General features: G+C 46.6%; 2 protein-coding genes across 5 annotated transcripts in view; one reads left to right on the top strand and one right to left on the bottom strand.

The window, feature by feature from the left end:
• DNAH7 (dynein axonemal heavy chain 7) overlaps positions 1-4,882 on the top strand; it is a 155,821-nt gene extending 150,939 nt beyond the window's left edge. The window contains exons 61-64 of the mRNA XM_077917415.1: positions 1,140-1,292; positions 2,289-2,466; positions 3,755-3,858; positions 4,382-4,882. Of these exons, the coding sequence (XP_077773541.1) occupies positions 1,140-1,292; positions 2,289-2,466; positions 3,755-3,858; positions 4,382-4,588 (642 nt within the window). The 3' untranslated portion in view covers positions 4,589-4,882. The remainder of the gene's footprint in view (positions 1-1,139; positions 1,293-2,288; positions 2,467-3,754; positions 3,859-4,381) is intronic.
• Positions 4,883-5,457: 575 nt separating this feature from the next.
• SLC39A10 (solute carrier family 39 member 10) overlaps positions 5,458-27,089 on the bottom strand; it is a 54,301-nt gene continuing 32,669 nt past the window's right edge. For all 4 annotated transcript variants that reach the window (XM_028750805.2, XM_028750811.2, XM_028750821.2 and 1 more), the window contains 7 exons: positions 22,278-22,447; positions 21,120-21,335; positions 17,401-17,521; positions 15,504-15,875; positions 13,343-13,423; positions 11,231-11,421; positions 5,458-8,473 (listed from right to left, as the gene is read on the bottom strand). In XM_028750805.2, coding sequence (XP_028606638.2) covers positions 8,315-8,473; positions 11,231-11,421; positions 13,343-13,423; positions 15,504-15,875; positions 17,401-17,521; positions 21,120-21,335; positions 22,278-22,447 — 1,310 coding nt within the window. In that variant the 3' untranslated portion in view covers positions 5,458-8,314. The remainder of the gene's footprint in view (positions 8,474-11,230; positions 11,422-13,342; positions 13,424-15,503; positions 15,876-17,400; positions 17,522-21,119; positions 21,336-22,277; positions 22,448-27,089) is intronic.

The raw sequence follows: 27,089 nt of genomic DNA, 5'->3' as shown, positions 1-27,089 counted from the left end.
TTCTTCGCTAATACACAGTAAAGAACAAAGTTAATTCTTCAGTTTTTGCACTTCTGATTTTTGCAATACTATTCTTGGCTGAAAGAAAATACCAAAATTGGGGTCAAGGGAATGAAGATGGCTGGAAGTGAAGATACTGGAGCTCATTGCCCTTGTCCCTTAAATTAGCTTTTGTGCAGTGTGTGTATTTTAGGGTACAAAGCATTAAAAATTGAATGCTTTCATGCAGGTTTTTTTTTAAAAAAAATTGTGGAATATGCGGGGAGACAGAACAGACTTATGAACACTTGCAAAACTGACGGGCTGAAAATAGACGAAACTGTCCCATTGCTTGTTGAGGGAGTGGGAGGGGGCAGACAGAGTCTAAGAAAAGGGCAATGCTAAGAACCAAAATTGCAACCCCATTGACAGGCCCAGGGATTCCTGCATATCGGTGCAATATTGTGATCAGATCGCTTAAATTCAAACTGGCCTTGTAAATAAGGACCTAAAACTACTAGCCTGCTAATATACAAGGGTCACACCCATAATATACATTTAATGCACATGGCTTTCTCCAAAGAATCTTAAGTACGGCATTTTGTCCCTCAGAGCTAAAACTCCCAGCACCATTAAACTACAGTTCTCAGAATTCTTTGGGGGAAGTCATAAGCTTGAAACGTGTGATATAGCTGTGATCTACTGCTCTGTTTGCATGCTGGCCCAGAGAGCAGGGGAAGCCCATAGCCCCTTAGGAGGCTAGTAAAAAAATGCCTTTGACTAAGTGGACTGGCAGATAGATGCTTCTATGCAAGCTCACAGCGTTTCCATGCTGGTCACAGGGGGTTGATTTTCCTTCTTTCAAGGCTAGCACAGGAATGGAGCAGGATGAGCCACTTCTCCTCTGCAAACCCACTCACTAATGCATATCTGGAATTCCTGCCGACTCAAATACAGGAGTGAAAGCTTATAACTGAGACAGATCACGTGGTTTCCAACTTGACAACACTGTGAGTAGTTGCAGCTGAAACAGGGGCTAAACCCACTGAGACTGGAGGAAGCTTGTTGATAACAGTTGAAAAACTGCATGATAAAAATAACTGAAGACACAAAGGGGGATCCACTAATATGTCTTTTCCCCGTCCCCTTATCTCAACCAGGGTCTGGTTGTGATGTCTGCAGAACTGGAAGAGGTGGTAAATAGCATGTTGAAGGGCAAAATCCCAGGCATGTGGATGAGTAAATCCTACCCAAGCCTCAAACCACTCGGCAGCTATGTGAATGATTTTCTTACCAGACTGAAGTTCTTGCAGGTGAGCCCGTCAGAAACAACTCAATGTTTTGGGATGTCAATTTTCTGTCTTGATTCTAAATGACAGTTGCACACGTCATGTGGGCCTCTGCTCCTCAATAATGCAGTCATGTTGTTTTACTGCAGTTTGGTTATATGCTAAGAAATGCAGTTTTGTTTTGTTGGGTCCGCACATTAAGCTGGTTGCTGTATATTAAATGTTTTGCAAGGTAGCTAGCTAGCTGGTTCTGGGGGAGAGAGGAGATGGCAGGGAAGGAAAGTGTTCAGGCAAGTGGATCAGGGCATGAGCTGCACTTTCTGTTATGTGTATAGCTGCAGTATAAAATCCACAAGTGCAGACGAACCAACCTGCATATGCTAGGCTGTCAGGTTCTAATTCACATTTCCTTCCCAAAAGGAAAAATGCCAAAGACCACAGAGGGCATTAAAGAAGAGTCCAAGGGCTGCATATACACCTTTACATTTTAAAGACACACACCCTCCAAGTATCACAGGAACTTCATTTTATTCCTTTCAGAGCTACAATTACCAGCATTCTTCACAAACTAGTTCCCTGGCATGGAATATATGGCAGGAAATAAATCTAAAATGTATGTAGCCTTTTTAAAGAAAGCAAGGCAATTAATTGCAACCTCTGTGTCGTGCTGATTGTGTTTGCAGCAAGTTCTGAAAGGGCCTGTAACTTTCTACAGACCAATGTACCCGTATAAAAAGGGGATGGTCTCCTTCAACTATCAGGGTTTTGTCGGTTGGAATCACACATCTGTTAAGGTTTGTGCCTGGAGCTAGCGGGTCTCCTGCACCACCGACTTCTGCCGATTTCCCTCATGCACATATCGCATTCCCTGTTGAGCCAGGGGGTTGTACAACTTGTAATAAAAGCCTGTGTGCAGTAGTAGCATTGGACTCAAAACACCCTAGGTTCCTGCCCTGTGCGTTCTTAACGCTGCAATATAAAGCTCCATTCCCATCCTCTCTCTTCTTGCTGTTGCTGCAGACGTGGTACGAGAATGGAACCCCTCCGATGTTTTGGCTTTCTGGGTTTTTCTTCACGCAAGCCTTCTTAACCGGTGCCCAGCAGAATTTTGCCAGGAAATACACAATCCCAATAGACCTGCTAGGCTTTGACTATGAAGTCTTGGAAGACAAGGAGTACAAGCACGCGCCTGAAGACGGTGAATGCAACCGTATATTCATTAACCATGCTAGAATTTGGGGGGCGGTTTATTATCTTTGTATCCTGCCCTTCATCATGGTAGCTGGATGCAGGAGGCTGGGTTGTATTTGGGAAATACAGTGGTGCCCCGCAAGACGAATGCCTCGCAAGACGAAAAACCCGCAAGACGAAAGGGTTTTCCGTCGCGGAGGCGTTTCGCAAGACGAACTTCCCTATGGGCTTGCTTTGCAAGACGAAAACGTCTTGCGAGTCTCGCCATTTTTTCCCCGCTTCCCCCCCCCCTTATTCAAAGCCGCTAAGCCGTTAATAGCCTTTTAACAGCTTAGCCGCTAAGCCTGCTAATAGCGCTAAATCGCTAATAGCGCTAATCCGCTTATAGGGTTGCTTCGCAAGACGAAAAAACCGCTAGACGAAGAGAATCGCGGAACGGATTCTTTTCGTCTTGCGAGACACCACTGTACGTTTTATGAAATAGTAGACCGGTGTTGTTACTCGTCCTACATTGCCTAGGGAGCTTGATGACTGAGCAGGGAATTTGAACACAGGTCTCCCTGCCCTTTGCGTTTGAAGAAAATAATATTCAGAAACTGCATCTGTGGCAAGAAGTGATAAAATAGGCCAACTCTTTGATGGCATGACAACTATAGTGGTACCTTGGAAGTTGAATGGTATCCATTCCAGAAGTCTTTTCGACTTCCAAAACGTTCGGAAACCAAGGCACGGCTTCCGATTGGCTGCAGGAAACTCCTGCAGCCAATCAGAAGCCGCATTGGACGTTCGGGTTCCAAAGAACGTTCACAAACCAGAACACTCACTTCCGGGTTTGTGGTGTTCAGGAGCCAAAACATTTGACTTGCAAGGTGTTTGGGATCCAAGGTACGACTATAGAGTTAGTCTGCAGCGCAAGAATTCTACTGACCATTTCATGTGCCATTTGTTTTAGCCACAGAATTTTCAAGCCACTATGTGTAGATCCTAATTCACAACGAGCCTTTTGCATGCGTAAATTTCTGCTTGTAATTAGACCTGCACACCCAGCGGGAAGCTGCAGCTTGTTTCCGCTTCCATTCATGTGTAGAGACTACTCAAAATTGTTTCTTACTATTTTGATTGTTGGAGCGACACAAGGCGAGGAACCTATTCATGGGTTCTTTGAAAAGTATTTCCTGCTCACACCTTGTTATCAAGCCTACAGTCTGTTTAAAATATGCGCCTTCCTTTGCCATTTCATGCACATGATGTCTATAACCAATGTGCTTTGTCGTGTTTCTTTCTAAAAAAATAAGGAGTCTTCATTCACGGATTGTTTCTGGATGGAGCTCGCTGGAACAGGAAGAAAAAGAGGCTAGGGGAATCTCATCCCAAAATCCTGTATGATACTATGCCAGTGGTGAGTATTTATATAATCAATTAAGAGCCTTGTAGCTTTATTAAGGCTGTGTTTTCACACACGCTTATATACTCATTGTATATTACTTCTGTATAGAATCAAGCTGTGAGGGGCTTATTAACACACCAAATAATATGCTACTGTGTTTTGCAACTTGACGCCATTGAAACAAATGGTCTCAGAGAGGTCAGAAAATGCATGTGTGGCATTAAACCCACAATAATTGACACACACGCACACCTAATTTAATGTTGAACTTGCACATAGTGACCTCTCCACCTGCAATTCTAGAAATTGTGATATAGCAGCACGACTGTCTCCTCCATCTGGTTCATATTTGGACAACAGAGCAGTCCAGAGGAATGCCTGTGTCCCATGAAAAGAGCTTAGCGCTCATTCTGAGCAGGCCTGAGTCAGTAGGTGAATTTCTGGAGCTGTTTGTGTATGAAGCCACAAGAACTAGTGCTTTCTCCCCTGTCTCGATAAAGAGTCATTCTTAGAACTCACTCTTTCTTTGCTACAGATGTGGCTAAAGCCTTGTAAAAGATCAGATATACCGGAAAGACCCAGTTACGTAGCTCCCGTGTACAAGACAAGTGAGAGAAGAGGAACCCTGTCCACTACAGGCCACTCCACCAATTTTGTGATTGCAATGATTCTTCCGTCGGACGAGCCAGAGGCCCACTGGATTGGACGGGGGGTGGCACTTCTATGCCAGCTTAACTCGTAACCCAGGTTTCAGATCCAACTACCACTTTCCCTTCTTTGTATAATTCTAATGGCTACCTTCTAAAAAAAAAAAAAAAAGGGTAGCCAAATCTTCAGAAACTTTTGAATCCAATTTGTACCTTTTTTGAGTTTGTAAAAATAAATAAGTTTTTTTTTAAAAGAGCTTGGAAAAAACCAACCCCACCATGTTTGCTTGTTCAATAATTTTATTTTCTTACGCTCCTTATGAATAAGGAACATACATAAGATGAACACAACAACACTGTTGACAATAAACAAAAACAGCATGTCATCATTTCCAGCTTTGCATTTATTATTTTTTAAAAAATGGATTTTGTTATAACAAAAAACAACCCCCCCCCCCAAAAAAAAGAGTAGCTGATATCTCAGTATTTTTTTCAGGACCATAATCACATTGTTTCAACTATAAGGAAATAAAAAAAAAGTCACACTGCATCCTAGGACACCTACAGCATTTTTTCTAAGCAATAATCACAGCTGGTTTGACTGCAGTGCGATCAACATGGGGATGTCACACAGTGACAGCATCGTAAGAGACACGTAACATTTATGTCCTCCAACAAGTACACGTTTAAATGAGACTGGACTCCAGCAGAACGGAATGGAGAGGCCAGGTAGAAATGTAGCGGAATCCCGATTGTCCCAATTGTGACTTTTAAAAGCATTCGCGTTCCAAAAATGTCCTGGGAATTCAATACTCGGGGAAAACAGGAGAAGCCATGGCTGCTGGGCTGCTCTTCACAAAGTGGTAAACATGCACATGTAAGCAAATGCAGAGGATCACCCCATTCTGAAGGAAAATACAAATCCTATCACTTCTCCACGTGACCTGCGTGTTTTCTCTTTCAAAAAAAAAAAAAAAAAAAAAAAAGGCAAACCCAACCCAAAAATACTATTACAGAGCACAAATTTATTTTTTTGCTTCCCTAGGTAGGCAACATTACGCTACAGCACATGCCAGCGAAAAATCAAGAAAAGGCTGTACCTGAAGTAGAGAAAGCTTTATTCATAATTACAAAAATAAACCTTAAAAACCCTCCCTTATCCCATTTTTCCTGACTAAAATCTCACTTCAGCAATGCCACGACCCTTTATTTCAACTTGGCAGGTTTTAATTAAAATGACATCCGAGCCAGAGAGAAAAAGAGTGTAAAATCCCATTGATTACAATGGATCTGCCTCACTCTTGGGCTCCCAGCCAGACATTCTCAACTACAAATCTCCAGGGAGGAGGAGGAGGAGGACAACACTGTGTAGATGCCCCCCAACGCTGTGGCCCTTGCAAGTTCTAGAGGCCCAATGATCCAAACGAATTTTCTGCACTAACAGACTCACGGGGATCCAAGCCTTTGGTTTGGAACCACCAACTAGTCAACACTCTTGATATCCCCCCAGCTAACACAAAAACGAAAAGCCGCTTGACAAAAGTCACCCAACATGAAGCCAAGTAGTGAACGGTGGTCACATGAAAAGGAATGACTGGGTAAATTAAGTGGAAGGGTCAGAAAGTAAAGGCGCACTTTCACTTGGAATGAAGGCCATTAAAAGTTTGCCGACCAAGTTCCTCCACTCGGGCAGAAGGACAAAAACTCCCCACTCTCCAAAAGCCAGGCTGTGTCCAGCTTTGCTTCTAGAGAGAGACCAAGATGAACAAAGACCGAGCAGCATGCTGTAAGAAAACCCAACAACTGCCGTGTTTCGTTACGGCCGTTAAGACTATATTATTGTCACATCAGAGTGGAAAAGGACTTCCACATCTCCCAAGCGCCCAGTATCAGAGCTCGGAGGAGACGGACCAATCTGTACCTGGCAAGACATGCTGCTTGGCACTAAACAATCAAATATTAAAGCTGATTTCTGCAGGTTAAGGCTTTTTTTTGGCTGAGCCTGTCCAATCGGTCCGCACGCAGCACCAAGTCAACAATACAGCTGCTTTGCTACAAGGGCATCGCCTTACGTTACTTCTGCAGAGTGGCTCCCGCTGCAGTTCCCGCAGCTGTGGTGGAAGTGGTCAAAATTCAACCACCTTCCTCCAGCTCTCAAGGCGGTGGCGTGTCTGCGAAGGGAAGTCGATTGGGGCTGGCCTTTCGGGTTCCCACCTTATGAAAAGAGCCACGTTGCAGCAGCAACGTAGAAGCAGCCCCACCCCTAACCTAAGGTGCCGAAAACAAACAAAAAATCAAAACAATGCCAGCACAGCATATGCCGAACGTTGGCCCACACTGAGCGAGACGCCCAACTTTCAGCAGGTGCTCCTGAGCTCAGGTGGCAAGGCATTAAAGGAATACATTCAAAAGAGTTCTGGGGAATTATGTAAACAGTTACCAAGACTGCCTCAAAGGGCCACTGCTGTGATCCTCAAATCAGCACTTCTCAGCTCCGCGTATTATTATTTTTTTGAAGGTTATAGTGTGAGATAGAATTTGGCTGCCATGACCGAAAAAAATCCAATGCAGGCGCATCATTAAGAGGAGGGAAGGGAGACGTTCAAAGCAGAAAACCGCTCAGTAGTTCAGGTTTCAAGTAGCACTGCTACACATTCTGTACGCTACTGCAGCAAAAGGTCGAGAAAGAGTCCACAAGCAGCATTAACCATTCAGCATTTTTGCTTGCAAATACCTATGAGCCAACATCAAATACCCGACACCTGTCAACTCAGCCCTATTGTGGAAACAGAGCCCCCAAGGCTCCCAATGCAGAGATTTGCTTCCTTGGGTTTTGAAGGTCAAAAGTACCGCGTTGTGTGGCCGACATACAAGGGGACAGACTTGTGGATTTGCAGTCTTCTTTCCCAAAGGAGCCACAAAACAACACTGCTGGGCTAAGGGGGTGCATGGCAGCGATTGCAAGCAAGAACGTCTTCTTGAGACATCGTACCGACTAGGGGATTGGCAAGGACCAGTAAACAGAAGTGCCTGACCCAGACGAATACACGGTTTCACTTTGGTCACCAACCATTCAGCACAGTGCAAAACAGCGGACATTACTGGGAAACAAGGCCTGGAGCAAATGCAAGGGTCATGGAACAGTGCATTGCTCATACTGCCCTAAGGTAACCCCTGAACAGCATGCTTGAAACTTTTTTTAATGATGCTTTTAATAAACGCACCCCACCTAGAATGCTCTCCAGTCATGCACTGCCAGACTGTGTGTGTGTGTGTGTGTGTGTGTGTGTGTGTGTGTGTGAGAGAGAGAGAGAGAGAGAGAGAGAGAGAGAGGTGGGAGGAACCAACTCAAAACGTTGCAACGAGGCCCAGGGGCCAGCTGTAGAGGATGACAATGACATGTAACTCTTGGACTGGCTATTCAACATTTGCTCAAGTATAACCTGAAAGGCTTTTTGTCAGCAAGGGATCCGACTTCTGCTGCACATTGCAGTGGCAAACTGGGAAAACAACACACTTGCTAATAGCATCCTGGCCATGACGTTTATGTTTCCTGCTTCCAACACTGCCCGATTAAAAGTCTACATCTTACCTTTGGGAAGCTGAGCTGCATTCAATCATTTTTTTGTTTTTGTTTTTTGCCTGTTTGTTTGAGCTAAAAAAAAACAGGAGCTTGTTTATGCAGACACCAGAATACTGTTACTTGTGAAGCGGCTCGTGCCACTGCTTTGCCTGGGGACGAATGTGCATACAGTACAACAGTGCAGACTTGAAGCCATACAGTAACGTCGTCGCTAACCACAGCGGAGTACTGGAAATGGTCAAAACTGGATGTCCAACACTATTTTGTCTTCGTAAAGGGCAATCACCAACATAATGGCAAATCCCATGAGAAGACCTAAATTCTGGAGGATGAACTGCCCCACCGGACAGTAGCCGTGCTCTTCGTCGTCTCCGTCCCCGTGAAGCATTTCTGGAAGCTGAAAGGAAGAAAAAGTATGGCTCTTTAAAGTCAAAGTCACACCACTTTCTGCGGATAGAGAGACGGAAGTGGTCAGAGAATTATGTGCTCCTGCTTCCTCCCTGAGCTAAGGGTTGCTTAAACTGTTTAGAGTGGAGGACCCAATTAGCTGGAACCATGGTTTTGTATATTCTTCTCTAAGGCAGGAAGTGGGACTTCCTGAATCATGGAGCCCCCCCCATTATGTCTGCACCAACCCTTCATCTCGTTAAAACCTCCTTGTTACAGGACACCTTAAAATTCCACTTGTTTCCGTCCCCTTTTATGGTTTGCACCTGTTAAGAGGTTTGTCTTCTTCCTGCCAAGCAGAGCATTTATGTCACCAACAAATCAGCTTTTGAATACAGTGGTATTTCGGTTTTCAAACGGCGAAAACCCAGAAGTAAATGCTTCTGTTTTTGAACGCGCCTCGGAAGTCGAACGGCTTCCGCTGAGTGTTTCTCAATTAAATTTGCAGGCCGCCCTATGCGCCTCCGTTTTCGAACGTTTCGGAAGTCGAACAAGTCTTCTGGAATGGATTACGTTCAAAAGCTTTCCCCATCAACTTATTTTCTGGCCCATAGCAAGAATGGCCTGTTCCACTGTTTCCTGTTACGTAGCGCAACACTTCAAAAGCAGCAATGCAAACCTCAAAGCATGTGAGCCACATAATAGGCTGGTGCAGACATAATGGGAGTATGCATGCATTCTCCCTGCAATGACTTCCCCCTCCTCCACAGGTAAAGGGGGAGTAAGAGGGAATTTGCTTTGGGGGGGACGGGACACATGTACAATCCTATGGCCTGTTTTACACAGGCACCAGTCAATTCTACTGCACCTCTTCAGGTTGTTCTATCGGGGGAAACATAAGGTAAAGGTAAAGGGGCCCCTGACCATTAGGTCCAGTTGTGACCGACTCTGGGGTTGCGGCTCTCATCTCGCTTTATTGGCCAAGGGAGCCGGCATACAGCTTCCGGGTCATGTGGCCAGCATGACTAAGCCGCTTCTGGCGAACCAGAGCAGCACACGGAAACACCTTTTACCTTCCCACCTATTTATCTACTTGCACTTTGATGTGCTTTCGAACTGCTAGGTGGGCAGGAGCAGGGATTGAGCAACGGGAGCTCACCCCATTGCGAGGATTTGAACCGCCGACCTTCTGATCGGCAAGTCCTAGGCTCTGTGGTTTAACCCACAGCAGGGAAACATACTACACGCAAAACTCCAAAAGGTCCTACTCATATTGTGCTGGCAGTACAGGAGTTGTTGCGCCTTGGATAATGTGTGAACACCCAGGGCCCTGCAAGTGCGTCCCCTCACTAGGGCTGGGGGAGATATCTGGTTTTCAACATTGTAATGTATCAGCAGCTAAATACCGTGATATGCTTGATATATCATGATGCCTGGAATGTATCTTGACTCTTCTTCCTGCCAGCCCAAGCCCCATACCATTCCAGCTGGCGGGGGCTTCATTAAACTGATCAGCTGGGGGGGGGGGTGTGAAGCCTCCTGCCACCCAGCTCAGCAAGCCCCAATACCTCTCCAGCTCGCATGAGCCAGAGGGACGTCAGGGTTTTGTTAAACTGCTCAGCTGGAGGGCGTGAAGCCTCCCACCCCTCTGCTGAGCGACCCCCATGTTGCTGCAGTTCAAACGTGCTGGAGGATCGGGCTTCTTCAAAGGCGCAGGCAGGCAGATGGAGCCCAAGCCAGCGCTTGCCCTGGAACTTTCTCAGGCTCCGACTACCTGCCTGCACCTTTGGAGGCAACTTGAATTGGTGGGGCGTATAGTCGCACCTTGGTTTCCTAACAGCTTAGAGTTCTCGAACATTTTGGCTCCCGAACGTCGCAGACCCAGAAGTGACGGTTCCGGTTTGCAAACTATTTTTGGAAGCCAAACGTCCGACGGGGCTTCCGACTGGCTGCAGGAGCTTCCTGCAGCCAATCGGAAGCTGCGATTTGGTTTTCGAACGTTTTGGCAGTCGAATGGACTTCCCAGAACGGATTGTGTTCGACTTCCAAGGTACGACTGTATTGCCAACTCAAAATGTCTGAAACCGGCATTGTGATCTGAACGCCATACCGGTTTCAGGCCATTTGCCAATATGTTGCCCAGCTCTACCCCTCACGGCACCCAATCTCCTCTGTCTTGGGAGTCACTGAAGTAGCGTGGTTTCCTCCACGCAACCTAAGGTTTTGGACCTTCCACGGGAAAGAGCTCTGAAGTGGCTCCCCTACTGCAGACCTAATAGAAGGAGGAGACCTAGGCAGTGGTTGGAGTTAATTCAAAAGGGAGGGGATCAGGGTAGAGTGGGGGAACCTGTGTCACCCTCCCAGAGGTTGCTGGACCCCAGCTCCCCTCCGCCCCAGCCAGCATGGCCAACAGTCACACAGAGCAGTATCTGCAGGGCGCCTGCCTCTAGCACACTATGCAGCAACTATTCCTAGATTGCTTAGTTTCATTCATATAACTCAGAGAAGCTATGAACTATGCCGAGCAGGGCACCCAAGATGGACAGGTCATAGTGGAGAGTTTAGACCAAACGTGATCCACCTGGAGGAGGAACCGGCAAGCCACTCCAGTATCCCTGCCAAGAAAACTCCATGGACTAGCCCTTCACGGATCACTGCCTTGCCGTGGCGAAGGGGCTTGAATAACTCATTGAATAACTTATCGTTTCATTAAGCTACTGCAGAGCTGTGATGTCCGCACACAATGCGAAGTAGCCTGGGCTCTTACCATATCCACCAGGGCCACGTAGAGGAACATGCCGGCGGTGACTGCGAAGATCCACAGGGTGATGTTATTTGCATACTGTCCCACAGCTGTCCCTATTAGCATTCCGACGTAAGCCATCATGGCTGAGAGGAGGTTGTAAACAATGGCCTGTTTCACAGTCATGCCTGCTTTCAGAAGCACAGCAAAGTCCCCTAAACAGAAAGAGAGACAGAAGGACAAGGTGATCACATATAAAGTTCAGGGAATCTTTGCTTTAAAAGGTAAAGGTAAAGGTACCCCTGCCCGTACGGGCCAGTCTTGACAGACTCTGGGGTTGTGCGCCCATCTCACTCAAGAGGCCGGGGGCCAGCGCTGTCCGGAGACACTTCCGGGTCACGTGGCCAGCGTGACAAGTTGCATCTGGCAAGCCAGCGCAGCACACGGAACGCCGTTTACCTTCCCGCTGGAGTGGTACCTATTTATCTACTTGCACCCGGGGGTGCTTTCGAACTGCTAGGTTGGCAACAACAACAACAAGCTGTTGTTGCTAGGTTGGCAGGCGCTGGGACCGAACGACGGTAGCGCACCCCGCCGCGGGGATTCGAACCGCCGACCATGCGATCGGCAAGTCCTAGGCACTGAGGTTTTACCCACAGCGCTACCCGCGTTCCAATCTTTGCTTAAAGAAATGCAAAAGTGTAATACTGATGCCTGTACAGGCAAAACAGTTTAATAATAATAATAATAATAATAATAATAATAATAATAATAATAATTTTTATTTATATCCTGCCCTCCCCAGCCGAAGCCGGCTCAGGGCGGCTAACAACAATAAAATGAAAAATGAAAAACAAGCGGGTCCGAGCTGCTGGCGTTCTTCTATTTTTTGAAATCCCGTTTTATTTCAAAGGGGCAAAGCCGGCCGACATACTTTTAAGTCTGCGACACGATCAATTCATCCCCCCTCTTGCAATCCTATAAACCCTTTGGAGTGAGAATGGAATAGAGCGCAGAGCCTCAATAAAGCGGTCAGGGTGGAAGTGCTCACTGGCAGTGGGGAAGAAAAGCAGCCAGAGAGAAGCTCCTGCAGCCAATCGGAAGCCCCGTCGGATGGTCGGCTTCCAAAAGAACATTCGAAAACCAGAACAGTCACTTCTGGGTTTCAATCGTTCAGGAGCCAAAACGTTTGAGAAGTAGGCTGTTTGAAAACCAAGGTATGACTGCATAGCACTTTTAAGCTGTAATGAAACAAATGCTCAAGTTTCGTTTAGCGGGCATCATCCATCCCCCAAATTCAGCAGACTGCCGGCCACAGGCCTCTGAACGTGCTTGCATCCACATCAATGACATGTTTCCACATCATAAGCAACCATCCATGGCCTGGTTCACGTGGCATCCTATGAATTGCCAAAATTCAGAAGCCTCCAGGTTCCTGTAGCAGCATCTATCTGCGAGACCCGCCCCCATAGGTACTTGCTAAAAGACCTCTTTCCAATGAGCTCTCTTAGCACGACTTGCTCACTCACTCACTCACTCACTCACTCACTCACTCACACTCTAGCAGTGCTTTGCTTCTCCCAGGACCAAATAAAAGAAGCCAGGGGAAGTGAGCAAGAGAATGGGAGTTCTGAGAAGACTGCAAAAGTGGATCTTGCCTGCAGATTTCTGACAGCTGCTACTAGTCACCCGGAGACCATGCAATGGTTGGTTCATAGGGCCTATGTGTGATTTTTACTTTTCTGTTCCAGACCTTTCTATGATAATTCTCTAGAACACACACAAGTTGCGGAACCTTAATATGCGCCTGGAAAGCTCATTGGTTTGAGCATGGTGCTGACAACACCAAGACTTGCAGGTTCGATTCCTGTGTAAGAGAGCTGCGTATTCCCACATTGCAGGGGGTTGGACTAGATGATCCTGTGTGGCCCCAAATGGTGGTGGGAAACGCACAGCACCCCCCTTCCCCTCCCAGGGAGAACTACATAAACAAATGCAGCTGTGTCAGCTATAGCTGCATCGCCAGATATACCCTGCACATTTTTGGCCACGAAAACAATCAAATCTTTTAATATGAAAAAAAAAAATTCTTCAATCACAGAAGCATGCACAGCTGACATCAGATTAACTGATTACCCAATTCATGGGGAAGCTCATGACAAAATACTGCTATGGATGTGCTAATTCCTCCGGTCAAGCCAGCACTGAAAGCTGCTCCTGAGGGGGCAAGAGGGAAACACAAAACAAAGCGCAACAAAGGCACAGTTATTTTCAGATTGGTTATTTTCAAGCAAATCCATCAGCAGAGACAATAAATGAGAGCTTTCTTTGTCCCGAGATTTTGTAACGTTAACCGCAGGAGCTGTGTTTTGAATATCTGTTCTTAAATGTTCTGTCCTACGTTTAAAGAAAGGAACTGTGCTGTCTTTGGAATCTGGGAAAATATGAACAGATGAGAACGCCCAGGAGGGAACGGTCGGCTCTTTGACCTTTTCCTCCCGCATCTGAAATTCAGGCTTAAAAGCCAGCTCCTATCTTACATAGCAATCCCATGCGTTGTCTGCTCAAAACTCAGTCCCACTCGGTTGTGGATATCTTCTTCCCAGGTAAGTGGGGCCTAGGATTGCAGCCTTAGTGACTTCTCTGTGGCACCAACCAAAAGCAACGTTCTCTTACGTGTGTCAGACCAAGAGGGGATCAAACACGATAAAAACAAAGACACACGACAGGAGTGAGACCTTGGTCAGCTTGCAAAACCTGCACTGGCTACGGATCTGCTACTGGAACCAAGTTCAAGGTGCTCCTATTAGTACATAAAACCCTTAGCAACCTGGCAACAGTTTACCTGCGAGATTGCTTTACCCCAATATGCTGACTCGACTGCTTCCATCTGCGGAACCGGCACTGCTACAGATGCCATATAATACTCGTTCTCTCACTGTGCTCTTTTGGGCACCTTGCTAAAATTTGTTTAGAAAAGCCTACTCAGATATGTAGAATGTTGATGTGTGTGGTTTAAGACCTTTATCCTTTGTTGCTAATTTTAAGGGTTTTTTTAAAAAATGTTTTGAATAGTTGTGTTCATCTGTTTTTACCAATCATTCTGGTTTTATAAAATCACTTTTAAAAAACAACAAACAGCACATAATTTTTATAAAATAAAACGAATAGTGCACTCAAAATGCTAGGAATGTCAGCTGAAAGCAGAATGCCTCTCTTGACAATTTAATCATCTCCATGTTGGATCTATAGCAAGGAAGATTAAGATGATATAACATGTTTTTCAACTTGTCTGAGATATCAGATTGGGGTGGCTAAGGCTGACCACCTAAATAGCCAGTGGGTTTGGTTGCCTATCACAGGTAAGAATCACAGGGCTGGGTTTGCAAACTGAAAGAGAATTGGGCTGGGTTTGTTTTGTTTCTTTTCAGATCAAATGATTAGCACAGGTGCGTGTAGGTGGGCTGCTAACACACTGCTACTTCTGTAAGCTTGTTTTCAAGTAGTCTTTAAGGCTCCTGTCCCTTTGACTCACAAGGGACTGATATGGCCAGCAACACCACACAGCTAACTTCCTTGGAATGGCCTGTGCTGGGCCGGCTAAGCGCCTGTTCCATGCGAGATCTGACGAAATTTATGGAGGCCCCAGCTATGTGGTCAGTTGCTGGGGCTGGAAGAATCAGCAGAACCTCCTTACCTTCCACAAAGGGAGGTGCCTCCATTGGTAACAATTATCAGGAAGATTCCATTTCCCCCCCGGATAAAAATGCACACTACCCAACTCAGTGGTGGTGTTTCTTCCAAGAAACCCATGCCCCTCTCAATAAACTAGGAGAAGTCTTAGTCCAACAGGCAGGAGAAGCTACAGGGTGGGAGGTGGTCTGCCATTTCCATCAGAAGTGAGCAAGGTTTTATTCCACTGAGGTCCTGCTACACAAAGGAGCAGATATCATGGAGTGGATCTTTCTATAGCAGGGTTTCCCAAATTTGGGTCTCCAGCTGTTTTGGGAGTACAGTTCCCATCATCCCTGACCACTGGGTCCTGATGGGAGTTGTAGTCCAAAAAACAGCTGGAGGCCCAAGTTTGGGAACTACATCTGCTTTTCCCAAGCAGAACCTTCCCTCTTCCCAGCAGATCCCTTCTTCCCCCTTCCTCCTCCACAAAGACAAAGCCTGTTTCATTTCCGAATTTTCTGTAGATAGCCTAGCTATTTTAGGCACTAGTCATCAATACTATCGTGCTACTGTATTTCATGCAGTATAGCTAGCGGCAAAGAACACACCCCAAAGCACTTACCAATGGCCAGCCCGTCGCTAAAATTGTGGATCCCGTCTCCCATTATTACCATCCAGGCTATGTTCGCTATTCCAGTGTCTTTCAGGTCTTTGCCGGACTGGCAGTGTCCATGAGAATGGTGGGAGTGTTTGTGGGACCAGATGTGGTTGTGCTTTCGAGCTACGATTTTATCCTCTCGGTGGTTGCTTTCGTACTCCGCGTCGGGAAGATCGTTCTCCTGGACGCCATGGGATACATTGTTATGGGAGTGGAGCATACTGTTTTCCTCCTCGGTGGACAGGAAGGTCTTTGGCAGGGAGTCAAGCTGGCCGTCCAGGTCAGTTAGTTCCGTTTCATTAAGTCGATCGTCGGATAAGACAGAGTCATCTGCTCCTGTGTCGAAAGAGCCAGAGAAACACAGGGTCTTAATTAGGGGTGACAATGGGGCATCGATTAAGACAGAGATGCCGCCAAGACTTACCCGCAGCACTTAGCATGCACATCAGGTGCTAAAGAGGTCCAGTTCCTATCTTGTAGCCTTTCGGCAGTGTACTTTTTGAAAATCAGCCCTGACAGCAACATATGACAGCACAACAAGGGTAACCACAAATGGCAACTTACAGGCAGGCTTATTTTAGCCAAGAAACTGTGGCTGGCAATGTTTCGTGTGTGTTTGTGCATGCACACATGGACATGTATGAAGAGAGAAAAGCTGCACGGATGAGATGGCAAAACTCATGGTAAAAGTGCTAAAGTGTCCATGTACAAAGTGCCACCTGCCTCTGCATTTCTTTTCATTAAGAAGATCAGGCGCATCCCTGAATGGAGGACCCTGAATGCTGCTGCTTCTGGCTGGGGAGAAGAAGAGATATAGAGAGGAAGACCAGCAAATCCACCTGCATGTCCTTCTCGAGCAACCTTGAGGGCTGCGGGTTTTGTCAGAACTGGGAGAGACACCAGCTGTGCCTCATTGCTAACCTCTTTTTCTTTCTTTCTTTCCCACCCCATTCCTCCGCTGTTTTGATGAACTGGGGGCTGGGGAGCTTCCTGCTGTGAATACCTGTGGGTAGCAATTCATACCACTCAAGGTGAGAGCCTAGATGGGCTACAGCAGCGTTTTCCAAATTTGGCTCTCTAGCTGTTGTTGGACTACAACTCCCATCATCCCTAGCTATAGCACACTGGTTGAGAACCAGTGAAATCAGTTGATTGTGCAGCAAATTTTTTAGAAGGGGAAAGAAAAAGGTTAAAGAACATTTCTTCCAAAATGGTACCCCTACTGTGATGTAAAGGTAAAGGTAAAGGGACCCCTGACCATTAGGTCCAGTCGTGGCCGACCCTGGGGTTGCGGCGCTCATTTCGCTTTATTGGCCGAGGGAGCCGGCGTACAGCTTCCGGGTCATGTGGCCAGCATGAGTAAGCTGCTTCTGGTGAACTAGAGCAGCGCACGGAAATGACGTTTACCTTCCCGCCAGAGCGGTACCTATTTATCTACTTGCACTTTTGTGCTTTCGAACTGCTAGGTTGGCAGGAGCAGGGACCCAGCAACTGGAGCGCACCTGTCACGGGGATTCGAACCGCCAACCTTTTGATCGGCAAGTCCTAGGCTCTGTGGTTTAACCCACAGTGCCACCCGCGTCCCCTACTGTGACGTACATTGCCTAAAATGAAGAAAGAATACAAATCTATGCATATCTAATTGATTTAATTAATGGGCTGGAACTTGTAAGATTACTCAGCTAGTATTCCTTTATCAGGTGACAGCTCTAGTCATCAATTAAAGGAGATTTACTGACTAAGGTTGAGACTAAGAAGGAGGGAGAGACTAAGCTACGAGGCCGGATTAATGGTCGTACAACACAATTGTCTCTTTGCAAAGGCTGCGTGAGCACAGACAGGCTGATAATGAATGGTATACCTGCTAGAGGCTTGAGCTGAAGCCAGTCAGCATCCGGCCTGTTTAGCTTATGATCTGAAAGTTTCCTTCCAATTGGCGAATCATCGACCTTCTGTTTCTTCTTACACCACTTCTGTTTAGTCTGAAAAGAGGCGAAAGGAAGGGGGGAAGAAGGCACCTGGCAGTTAATGATTTACCTGCAACAACAGGGATGGCGATGAAGAAAGGCAAAAAGAACATGTGAAGAGCTGCAAGGCACAATGACCAACCAATGCTGCGGCCCCCTAAAAATATACCGTATTTTTTGCTCTGTAAGACTCACCTTTTTCCTCCTAAAAAGTAAGGGGAAATGTGTGTGAGTCTTATGGAGCGAATGCAGGCTGCGCAGCTATCCCAGAAGCCAGAACAGCAAGAGGGATTTCTGCTTTCACTGCGCAGCGATCCCTCTTGCTGTTCTGGCTTCTGAGATTCAGAATATTTTTTTTCTTGTTTTCCTCCACCAAAAACTAGGTGCGTCTTGTGGTCTGGTGCGTCTTATAGAGCGAAAAATACGGTAACCCCCCTGCACCACTGAGGACGTTAAAAAACAGTGGCTCAGCCACTGATTCGTCCAATGCATCTCATTTCTCAGATTGACACAAATCTTGCAGCTACATCCCTTGCAAAGATTCTTTGCCTACATTTTCTTCCCCATGCATAAAGGTGCTTCATTTTTTTTTTAAATCAGCCCAGTCCTTCCCCTCCTATGCAGCTCTGTGCATGTGGGAGGAAATTCCTGATTTTCTAGGGAAGCCTCTCCTCCTCCTCCTCGCTGGATTTGCTGCTCCTGCACTGGGAAAACCACAACAGGCGTCTCCTTTCATAATAACACAAGGCTTGCATGTTCAGGTACCCATGATAGCCAATGGATTTTTATTCCCTGGGTTCCCAGCACACAGGCTAATTGTGCTCCTGTGGGCAATGACCAAGCGCAGTGTTTCAAGTGCCCCAGAAGCACCTCTGGCTGCAGGGGAGGGGAGAAGAGGGACTCGGGAGGTGATCTGTAACAGGGATGGTGAGCCTCTGTGCTCTTCCGGGTGCTGTTGGGACTCCAGCTCGCATCTTGTCCCAGCCAGCTTGGCCAATGGTCTGGCATGATGGGAGTTCATCTGGGTAGACCATGGATTCCCCATCCCTGCTTAAAGGGATCTTGAATTGTGAGCATGAGACAAGATGATGAGCTGTGCCTTCTGTCCTGCGAAGGGTTTATTCTCCTGTTGTGTTTCTACTGTACAGGACAGTCTCCTGCAACCTGGTGTTGAACGACTTCATCCCTGACCCTTAGGCAGACTGGTTGGGGATGATGGGTGTCGGGATGTCAAAAGGACACCAGGTTCAGGGAAGGCTATTATAGAAGAACTCTCACTGCCATTTCTCCAGTTTTCAATTGGGGATACTGAAAACTACCATATTCCCGTCCCCGCCCACCCGAAAGGCAGCAATAAGTATCTTTAGCTTGTACAGTTGTACCTCGGCTCCCGAACACCTTGGGAGTCGAATGTTCAAGCTCCCAAACGATGGAAAACTGTGAGTGAGTATTCCGGTTTGCGAACTTTCTTTTGGAAGCCGAACATCTGATGGGGCTTCCGATGGGCTGCAGGAGGTTCCTGCAGCCAATCAGAAGCCGTGCTTTGGGTTTCTGAACGTTTTGGAAGTTGAATGGACTTCTAGAACCGATTCGTCAACTTCCGAGGTACGACTGTACTTGTATTGTCAAAAGAAGAACACTGAAAGGTTGAGTGAAAAGTTTTTCAAGTTCTTTGCGCCTTGATCAAAAGGCCCAGGTGCCCAAGCGGTTGGGATCTGCCCCAGTTCTAGTCAAATAAAAATTAATTAAAAGGCAAATGTTCAAAGGAAGACAAAAATGTAACACATATTCGTAACTTAGAAATCAGGCTAGTTTGACTTGAACACACACACACACACACACACACACACACACACACACCTATTCTGAGAATTTTAACACAGCAGCTTTTTCTCTCTTTTATTTAATAGCTCCTTCATCTTGTAAAAGACCAAACACATGTAAAGACAAATAAGCTTCGGCAGCTCCCGCCTATGTTGAACACACTCTCTGATCCCAGCAGTTTGGGTTTATAGTAACAAGTCTGCCTGGGGAAGCTGCTCCTCTTTCGCAAGCCATCTTGTGACCGCCTGAGCTTCTGACAGTCTAAATCCCAATCCCTTTACCCTCTGGGAGAACAAATCAAGCCTGTTCAACTTCTCAGGGCTGACGCTTTCACAACACCCTTGCACACAACTGCTTGCTGCTGCAGCTGCTTCTAAAGCTGGCAAATTCCTAGGACAGATCCACTTTGCCCTATAAGTTTCTAGGGGCGATAAAACGGCGAGGAGACCAGACAATTAGCCTCTGACAAGAACGAAAAACTAGACCGGGAGCCTGGGAGAACATGGTGCAACCACAAATAGCTAAGCAGTAGGGTGGTTCTTTGGTAAGGAAGTGCTAGTGGTGGAGATGAATGAGACTCTTGAAAGCAATACAAAACAAAGAGATTTACACAGGAAAGGAGCAGAGCGTTCATCTTCCCTTGCAGCAGAAACTTTACTCCTCAGGGATGTTTCACAGAGCAAGGGTTGGTGGGTGATGGGTTTGGGGACTCCTGGCCAAGTCAGGAGGGCACAGCATTGACTACCCCGTCTTGAGGAGTATGAGGCAGTCAAGCTGGAAAAACAAGTGAAATCAACAACCTAGACTTGCCCCACACCAAAGTCAGTGATTCAATCAGTAATGGGGGGGGGGGGGGCTTAGTGAAAGAGAAATATACCCTCCACGCTAAGTCATACCTTGGATCCCGAATGCCTTGGTACTCAGATGTTTTGGCCCCTGAATGCCGCAAACCCGAAAGTGAAGGTTCTGGTTTGCGAACATTCTTTGGAACCCGAACGTCCAATGGGGCTTCTGATTGGCTGCAGGAGCTTCCTGCAGCCAATCGGAAGCCGCGCTTTGGTTTCTGAACATTTTGGAAGTCAAACGGACTTCTGGAATGGAGTCCATTCGGCTTCCAATGCACAACTGTCCTTGAGTGAGGTTGGAAAGCTTGCTCTATTTCTAAAAAGGATGGAAAAATAATACTTCCTGCACAGACTGTTGTTTGCTTGTCTCACTGGGCATTGTTCCAGAAAGACACATTAGTCTTATTTTTTAAAAAAAGCTTTAAAACAGATACTCATCACTCAAGTCATTTTCAAATGTTTCCAAACTTTCACAGGAAGAGCTTTTTGCATATTGCCAAGTTTGGAAGTTAAAAATGCTGGATCCACAACTGTTGAAGAGCACAGGATTTCTATGCCTAAAGTCACACGTTCAACCTCTGGCTCCTCCACTTTAAAGAAACCCAGGTCAGAGGGTCTGTATTTCATAACTCAGAAAGCGGCTGCCAGTCAGGTCCAACGATAACTGGACTAGATGGGTCAGTGGTGTGATTCAGTGTCACACATACAGCAACCGGTCTGTTTGGTTGCTAACATTAGAACCTAGTGTATGGTCAGTGGCAACAAAATCTTTCTTGGGTTCTGTTGGCTGTTTAAACCTGGATACCTGCCAGAATTCAATTTTATTGGCCAGACTAGGTCAGCAGGCAATTTTGCACACTTTCCATTAATGGCTTCGTTTTTAAGAGTTCAGACCTCCCCACATCTTCATTGCACACGAGCACGGAAGAGATGTCAAAACATACCCTTTGTTTGTTGTAGTGCTTGAACATTCGTATGCAGTGCTCGATGATGAACAGGAGGTAAATTCCGCCCAGGGCCACCAGCCCTTTCAGCACAGCATCATACTCTTCTAGGAAGCCCTGGACCGCTCCTCCGTTGTCGTGGGAATGGCCATGGAAATGCTGGTGCTCGTGCTGGTGCTCGTGGTTCTCGTGGCTGTGGTTGTGCGCCCCTTGCGACTAAGGGCGGGGAAGAGAAAGACATGCGGTGAGCACCCTCCAAAGTAAAAAGCCAGGTCTACAAGATGCGCCGCGTTGCCCTTTGCAAGCAGAAAAGAAACGTCGGGTTTCTCTTTCCATCTCGCACACAGAGCGCTCTGCTCTAGATCAGCCTGAGGAAGGGCCACCAGTCAGCGGCAGAGCATTCAGAGGGTCCCAGGTCCATTCCCAGGAATCTCCAGGTCGGGTAAGGGAAGATTCCCTGCCTGTAGTCAATACTGAGCTAGATGGACCAATGGTTTGACTCTGCGTAAGGCAGGTTCCTGGGTGGCGCTGTGGGTTAAACCACAGAGCCTAGGACTTGCCGATCAGAAGGTCGGCGATTCGAATCCCCGCAACGGGGTGAGCTCCGTTACTCGATCCCTGCTCCTGCCAGCCTAGCAGTTCGAAAGCACATCAAAGTGCAAGTAGATGAATAGGTACCGCTCCGGCGGGAAGGTAAACGGCGTTTCCGTGCGCTGCTCTGGTTTGCCAGAAGCGGCTTAGTCATGCTGGCCACATGACCCGGAAGCTGTACGCCGGCTCCCTCGGCCAATAAAGCGAGATGAGCGCTGCAACCCCAGAGTTGGCTACGACTGGACCTAATGGTCGGGTCCCTTTACCTTTAAGGCAGGTTCCTATTTCCCTGTTTCCAGCCTCCCCCAACCAGAAGCTGTTGGACTACATTTCCCAGAATCCCTGGCAATGGTGGTTGGGGCCAATGAAAAACTGTAGCAGTGTAACATCAAGCAGGCAGTGGGAAAGGCTGACCTACTATTCATTTCTTTTTGGAAAGCCGCCATCAGCAGACAAGTTAGCGGAGGCAACACAAGTTAAATGTGTGGATGCTTTTGCAAGTGCTTAAGGAGCTTTCGATGGAAAGGGAAGACACACAAGAAGTGCAAGGGATGGGTTAGAACTCACATGTGGCAACAGATGAAGCAGCGCGTCTCCACTCATTGTTCCTACAGCAAGAGCAACCAGGAAGGTGAGGAGAAATTTGAAGCACCCTTGGTTAATGATAGGAATCAAGATCACACCTAGCAAGGACAGCAGGCTAATGACTGTGATAGAAATGATGCCACAAATCCAGGCTGTGGAAGTGGAGAAAAAACAGAAAAAAACACACATCAGGAAGCTTTTAAAGACATCAAAAGAACATTAAAAGTAATTGGTTACTGTTCAAAGGAAGGAAACTCTTAAGCAAAATGTGCCTACTGTAAACTGAGATCTGAAATGCAAATCATCACGATGCATTTTTCACCATCTGCACGACAGGATTTTGTTGTTGGCGTTATTATTTTTTAATCCGTATGATTTTGGTTACACGCACCGTAGAAGTAATCTCCGGGGTCAAACTGTAATCTTGTTATAATACTTAGTGCAAATTTAACTCTACCCGAAAAGCTTCATTAGGGTAAATCCTAGAATAAATGGGATACAGAACGGCAGGTTTCGCCGCCTACTTCAAACCCAGTGAAGACTGAAAATTCTGGGCACAGAACTGACGCCACCTTGAATAGGGAACGCCTTATGGTGCAGCAAATGGCTGCATCCATTGCCTCCATCTGTCACAATTCCTCCCAGCATTTTTCTCATTTTACCACAACAAACCCTCTCTGTCCCAACAACAGCACATGAGCCTTTCCTTGAGGACAAGCAACCCTTCTAGAATTTAAAATCTATAGCTGTAATTATCACAAAGCATGAACTAATTTGAAAGCTCCTCTTGCATGCTAGCTTCCCAGAACTCCCACTCCCCCTGAAAACGGCGACGTGTGTTTTATGAAGCTGACTGAAAAACGACGCTTGAAACAGACCTTCAGAGGTAGCCAACCTTGTGTAAGCAAGGTCTTTCCCTTCCCCTCCTTGCACCCTCTCACACCAACCTCTCCAAAAACCAGGGGTTGCTACAGATCATTGTGTAGTCGATGTCTCACATGGCTACCGTGGATGAGAGAAAATATGTGGGATATTGTGCTTGCAGCACTTCCAAGGTTCCCTGTCCCCTTGATTTCAAGCAATCACATACAGTGGTACCTTGGGTTAAGTACTTAATTCGTTACGGAGGTCCGTTCATAACCTGAAACTGTTCTTAACCTAAAGCACCACTTTAGCTAATGGGGCCTCCCGCTGCCACCACGCGATTTCTGTTCTCATCCTGAAGCAAAGTTCTTAACCCGCGGTACTATTTCTGGGTTAGCGGAGTCTGTAACCTGAAGCGTATGTAACCCGAGGTACCACTGTATTCTACTGTGGCCCTGTATTGCCCCCGGTATTGCTAATCCTCTGAAGAGTCTTTTTTGGCAGTACGGGGGGCGGAGGAGAATGGTTTGAGCTTTAGCTTTGGACACAACCAACACACTGCAGAATGGAATGGAAGCTGAAAGTGGGAGCAGGTAAATCACTCCTACAACCAGACACAAAATCCCTCGTGACAAGCTATCCGCATGTCAGAGAATTGCACACCCTGATGGAATATTCAGTTTTACATGTTGCAGGGGAAAGGGGGGGGGGGGGAGAGACCCGATATGGCAGCGCTGCTTCTCCCGACAGCATCTAGCTCAACGTTGAATTATGTGACACTTTCCAACATCAGCTTGTAACAGAAAAGTCATGGAATCAACAGGACCCATGCATCTAGGCCAGGGTTTCCCAAACTTGGGTCTCCAGCTGTTTTGGGACTACAGCCCCCATCATCCTTAACTAGCAGGACCTGAGGTCAGGGGTGATGGGAATTGTAGTCCCAAAACAGTTGGAGACCCAAGTTTCTGAGCGAGGTCCTGCATGGGTCCTACTGCCTCCTAAGCTGTTTCCCTGGTGCAAGGAGAGGCAACATCATAAAAGTGGAACAGGAGGGAGAGAAAAAAGGCATAAGAGTGCTTATAGCCTTTGGGAAAGAACCCTCAGCCTCATATAGGAAGCAATGGGGAAGGAAAAGCCAAGCTGAAGGCTGGCCTGGAACATCCAGGCTTCAGGCCCCAAACATTGGCAAATGAATAGCTGGCACCCTCAGCTTAAGTGAATCCCCTGAGGTCTGTTCTGCAGTTGTTAAGAAGGGCGTTTGGTTCAATAAGGGTGCCATTAAGAGGGGAATTTAAATATATCTTTCATACAGCATCTTTGAATAGAAGCATCTTATGCCCAGAAAGCTTATAGGAGGGATGTTAGGCCAAACACACAGGCTGGGAAAGAGACAGAAGCTGCCAACAGAATGGAGAAAATGGGTCATGACCCACTGTGGGCAATAGAAAAGGGTAGGAGAAGTGTGAAGAGGGTGGAGGAGGCAGGAGTCTGAGGAACACTGGGGTGTGTGTGTGGCAGAGCGAAGAAACAAAGAGAACCAAGGGAAGAGCAGACAAGGGAGGAAGAGGGGTAAAGGAGGAAGTTGGCATCAAAGAAAACACCGTGTGAAGCAAAGCTAGGCCAGAACAAAACAGGGGTGTTGGGAGGCCTTTACCCTTCTGTAGCCCATAGCTACAAGCCATCTTAATGGCTTGGCTTCATTTCCACATTCAGAGTTACCTTGCTAGGGTAAGTATTCATAAATAAAGATGCACCACTAGTGCCAGCAATTATTTCATTTCTTAGCAATTAAAATAAATACAGTGGTGCCCCGCAAGACGAATGCCTCGCAAGACGGAAAACCCGCTAGACGAAAGGGTTTTCCGTTTCTGAGTTGCTTCGCAAGATGATTTTCCCTATGGGCTTGCTTCGCAAGACGAAACGTCTTGCTAGTCTTGCGTCCCCCCCCCCCCGCTTCCCCCCTTTTCTAAGCCGCTAAGAGCCTTTTAGCAGCTTAGCCGCTAATCCTTTAATAGCCGCTAAGCCGCTAATAGCGCTAATCCGCTTAGCCGCTAATGGGGTTGCTTCGCAAGACGAAAAAACCGCTAGACGAAGAGAATCGCGGAACGGATTCTTTTCGTCTTGCGAGGCACCACTGTAAATAGAAAGCAACTCAAGAACAGTTAAGCGTTTTTAGCCGGAGACTGAGATGGAGGTATGATAGCCATCTTTCAATTATCTCAAGGGCTGTCACACGGAAGATGGAGCAAGCTTGTTTTCACCCTGCTCAGGAGGGTAGGACTCAAACCAATGGCTTCAAGTTACAAGGAGATTCCAACTAAACATCAGGAAGAACTTCCTGACAGGAAGAGCTGTTCGACAGTGGAAACATCTCCCTGGGGAGGCTGTGGGCTCTCCTTCATTAGAGGTTAATAATAATAATAATAATAATTTATTATTTATACCCCGCCCATCTGACTGGGTTTCCCCAGCCACTCTGGGCGGCTTCCAACAAAGTATTAAAATACAGTGGTCTGTTAAACATTAAAAGCTTCCCTAATCAGGGCTACTTTCAGATGTCTTCTAAAAGTCTGGTGGCTGTTTTTCTCTTTGACATCTGGTGGGTGCCACTACTGAGAAGGCCCTCTGCCTGGTTCCCTGTAACTTGGCTTCCCGCAGTGAGGGAACCACCAGAAGGCCCACGGCACTGGACCTCAGTATCCGGGCAGAACGATGGGTTAGATGGCCATCTGTCATGGATGCTTTAGCTGAGATTCCTGCATTGCAGGGGGTTGGACCACATTGCCCTTGGGGTCCCTCCCAATTCTACAATTCTGTATGACAGATCATTTTGCAAATGCAGGATTGTGCTTGAAACTCACAAGCAAAATAGATCGCTTCCAGGCATCTCCTCGGGACTGCAACATACTGGAGTAATTTTTATTTGGGCTCTCAACAAAACAAAAAACACCCAAATGTCTGCCGCTAATTTTGCAAAATTAGGTCACTTTAAAGCATGGACGGTCTTCAAGATTACTTATTCATCGGTTCCCTCCCTCATTATCTAGGCAGAAAATCCCTCTTTTAAAATGAAGCACTCATCTGTGGAAACTTTCTAATTAACTGGGTTCTAAGGCGTATGCACGATGACAGGGGTTTCTTTTGGTGTGTCTGGGGTGGTGGTGGTGGGGAGATTGGTTTACACACAGTTTCAACATTTTAATTGGCAGAAAATGCTTAGCAGTCTTTTCAGAAACTCTCCTGGCAATTAAACGAGGGTCAACTCTGGCTAAAACACGTCTACCCTGAGAAACAAATGATTTGCTACCATATCCAGCGTATACGGTATTTGCCGAATCTTTGAACAAAGTTAATGAGATAGTAGCTGTGCCACTAAAGGAGAGTTATACACAACAAGTTAACCTTTCTTAATGATGCCACAGCCATTAAAATTAATTACCGGCAGCGCATTGTTTCTGACAATTATTAACATACATCAGAACATACTTAATTTGTGCTTTATTTCTAAGCGAATAAGTGCAAAATGCCCAATCAATAGCCAGCATTAGCAAGAGCATTCTTTTCAAAATAAGGGCAATTCCTTTCAAGTGATTCTAAGATTACAGCGCTTGCACTAGGCTCCAGAAACAGAATGTAGTTGGCAGTTCTGCTATGCATAATGGTGCACAGAGGCTTGAAAATAAAATGCTTGTATCTTTTAAAAATTCAAAGTATGTGCCACAGTGACCTGCCAACCTTTAAGCATTCTTCATGCATGGAGATGGGATTCTATCAGGAAATCTTTCCCTGTTCACACTTTTTACTTCCACCCTTCTGAGTCACTGGAAAATGCCAGTCTTGTCCCTGTGTACACGGATGGGCATACAAAGCCCCCAAATTCTGCCTAGAGGTATACCTGGTCGACACGGCCATACTTGACTGGAGGGATCC

The sequence above is a fragment of the Podarcis muralis genome, chromosome 1, assembly GCF_964188315.1.
Source record: "Podarcis muralis chromosome 1, rPodMur119.hap1.1, whole genome shotgun sequence".
Classification (NCBI taxonomy): Eukaryota; Metazoa; Chordata; class Lepidosauria; order Squamata; family Lacertidae; genus Podarcis; species Podarcis muralis.
Note: the sequence above shows the minus strand (reverse complement) of the source record. Positions and strands in the feature narration are given on the sequence as shown.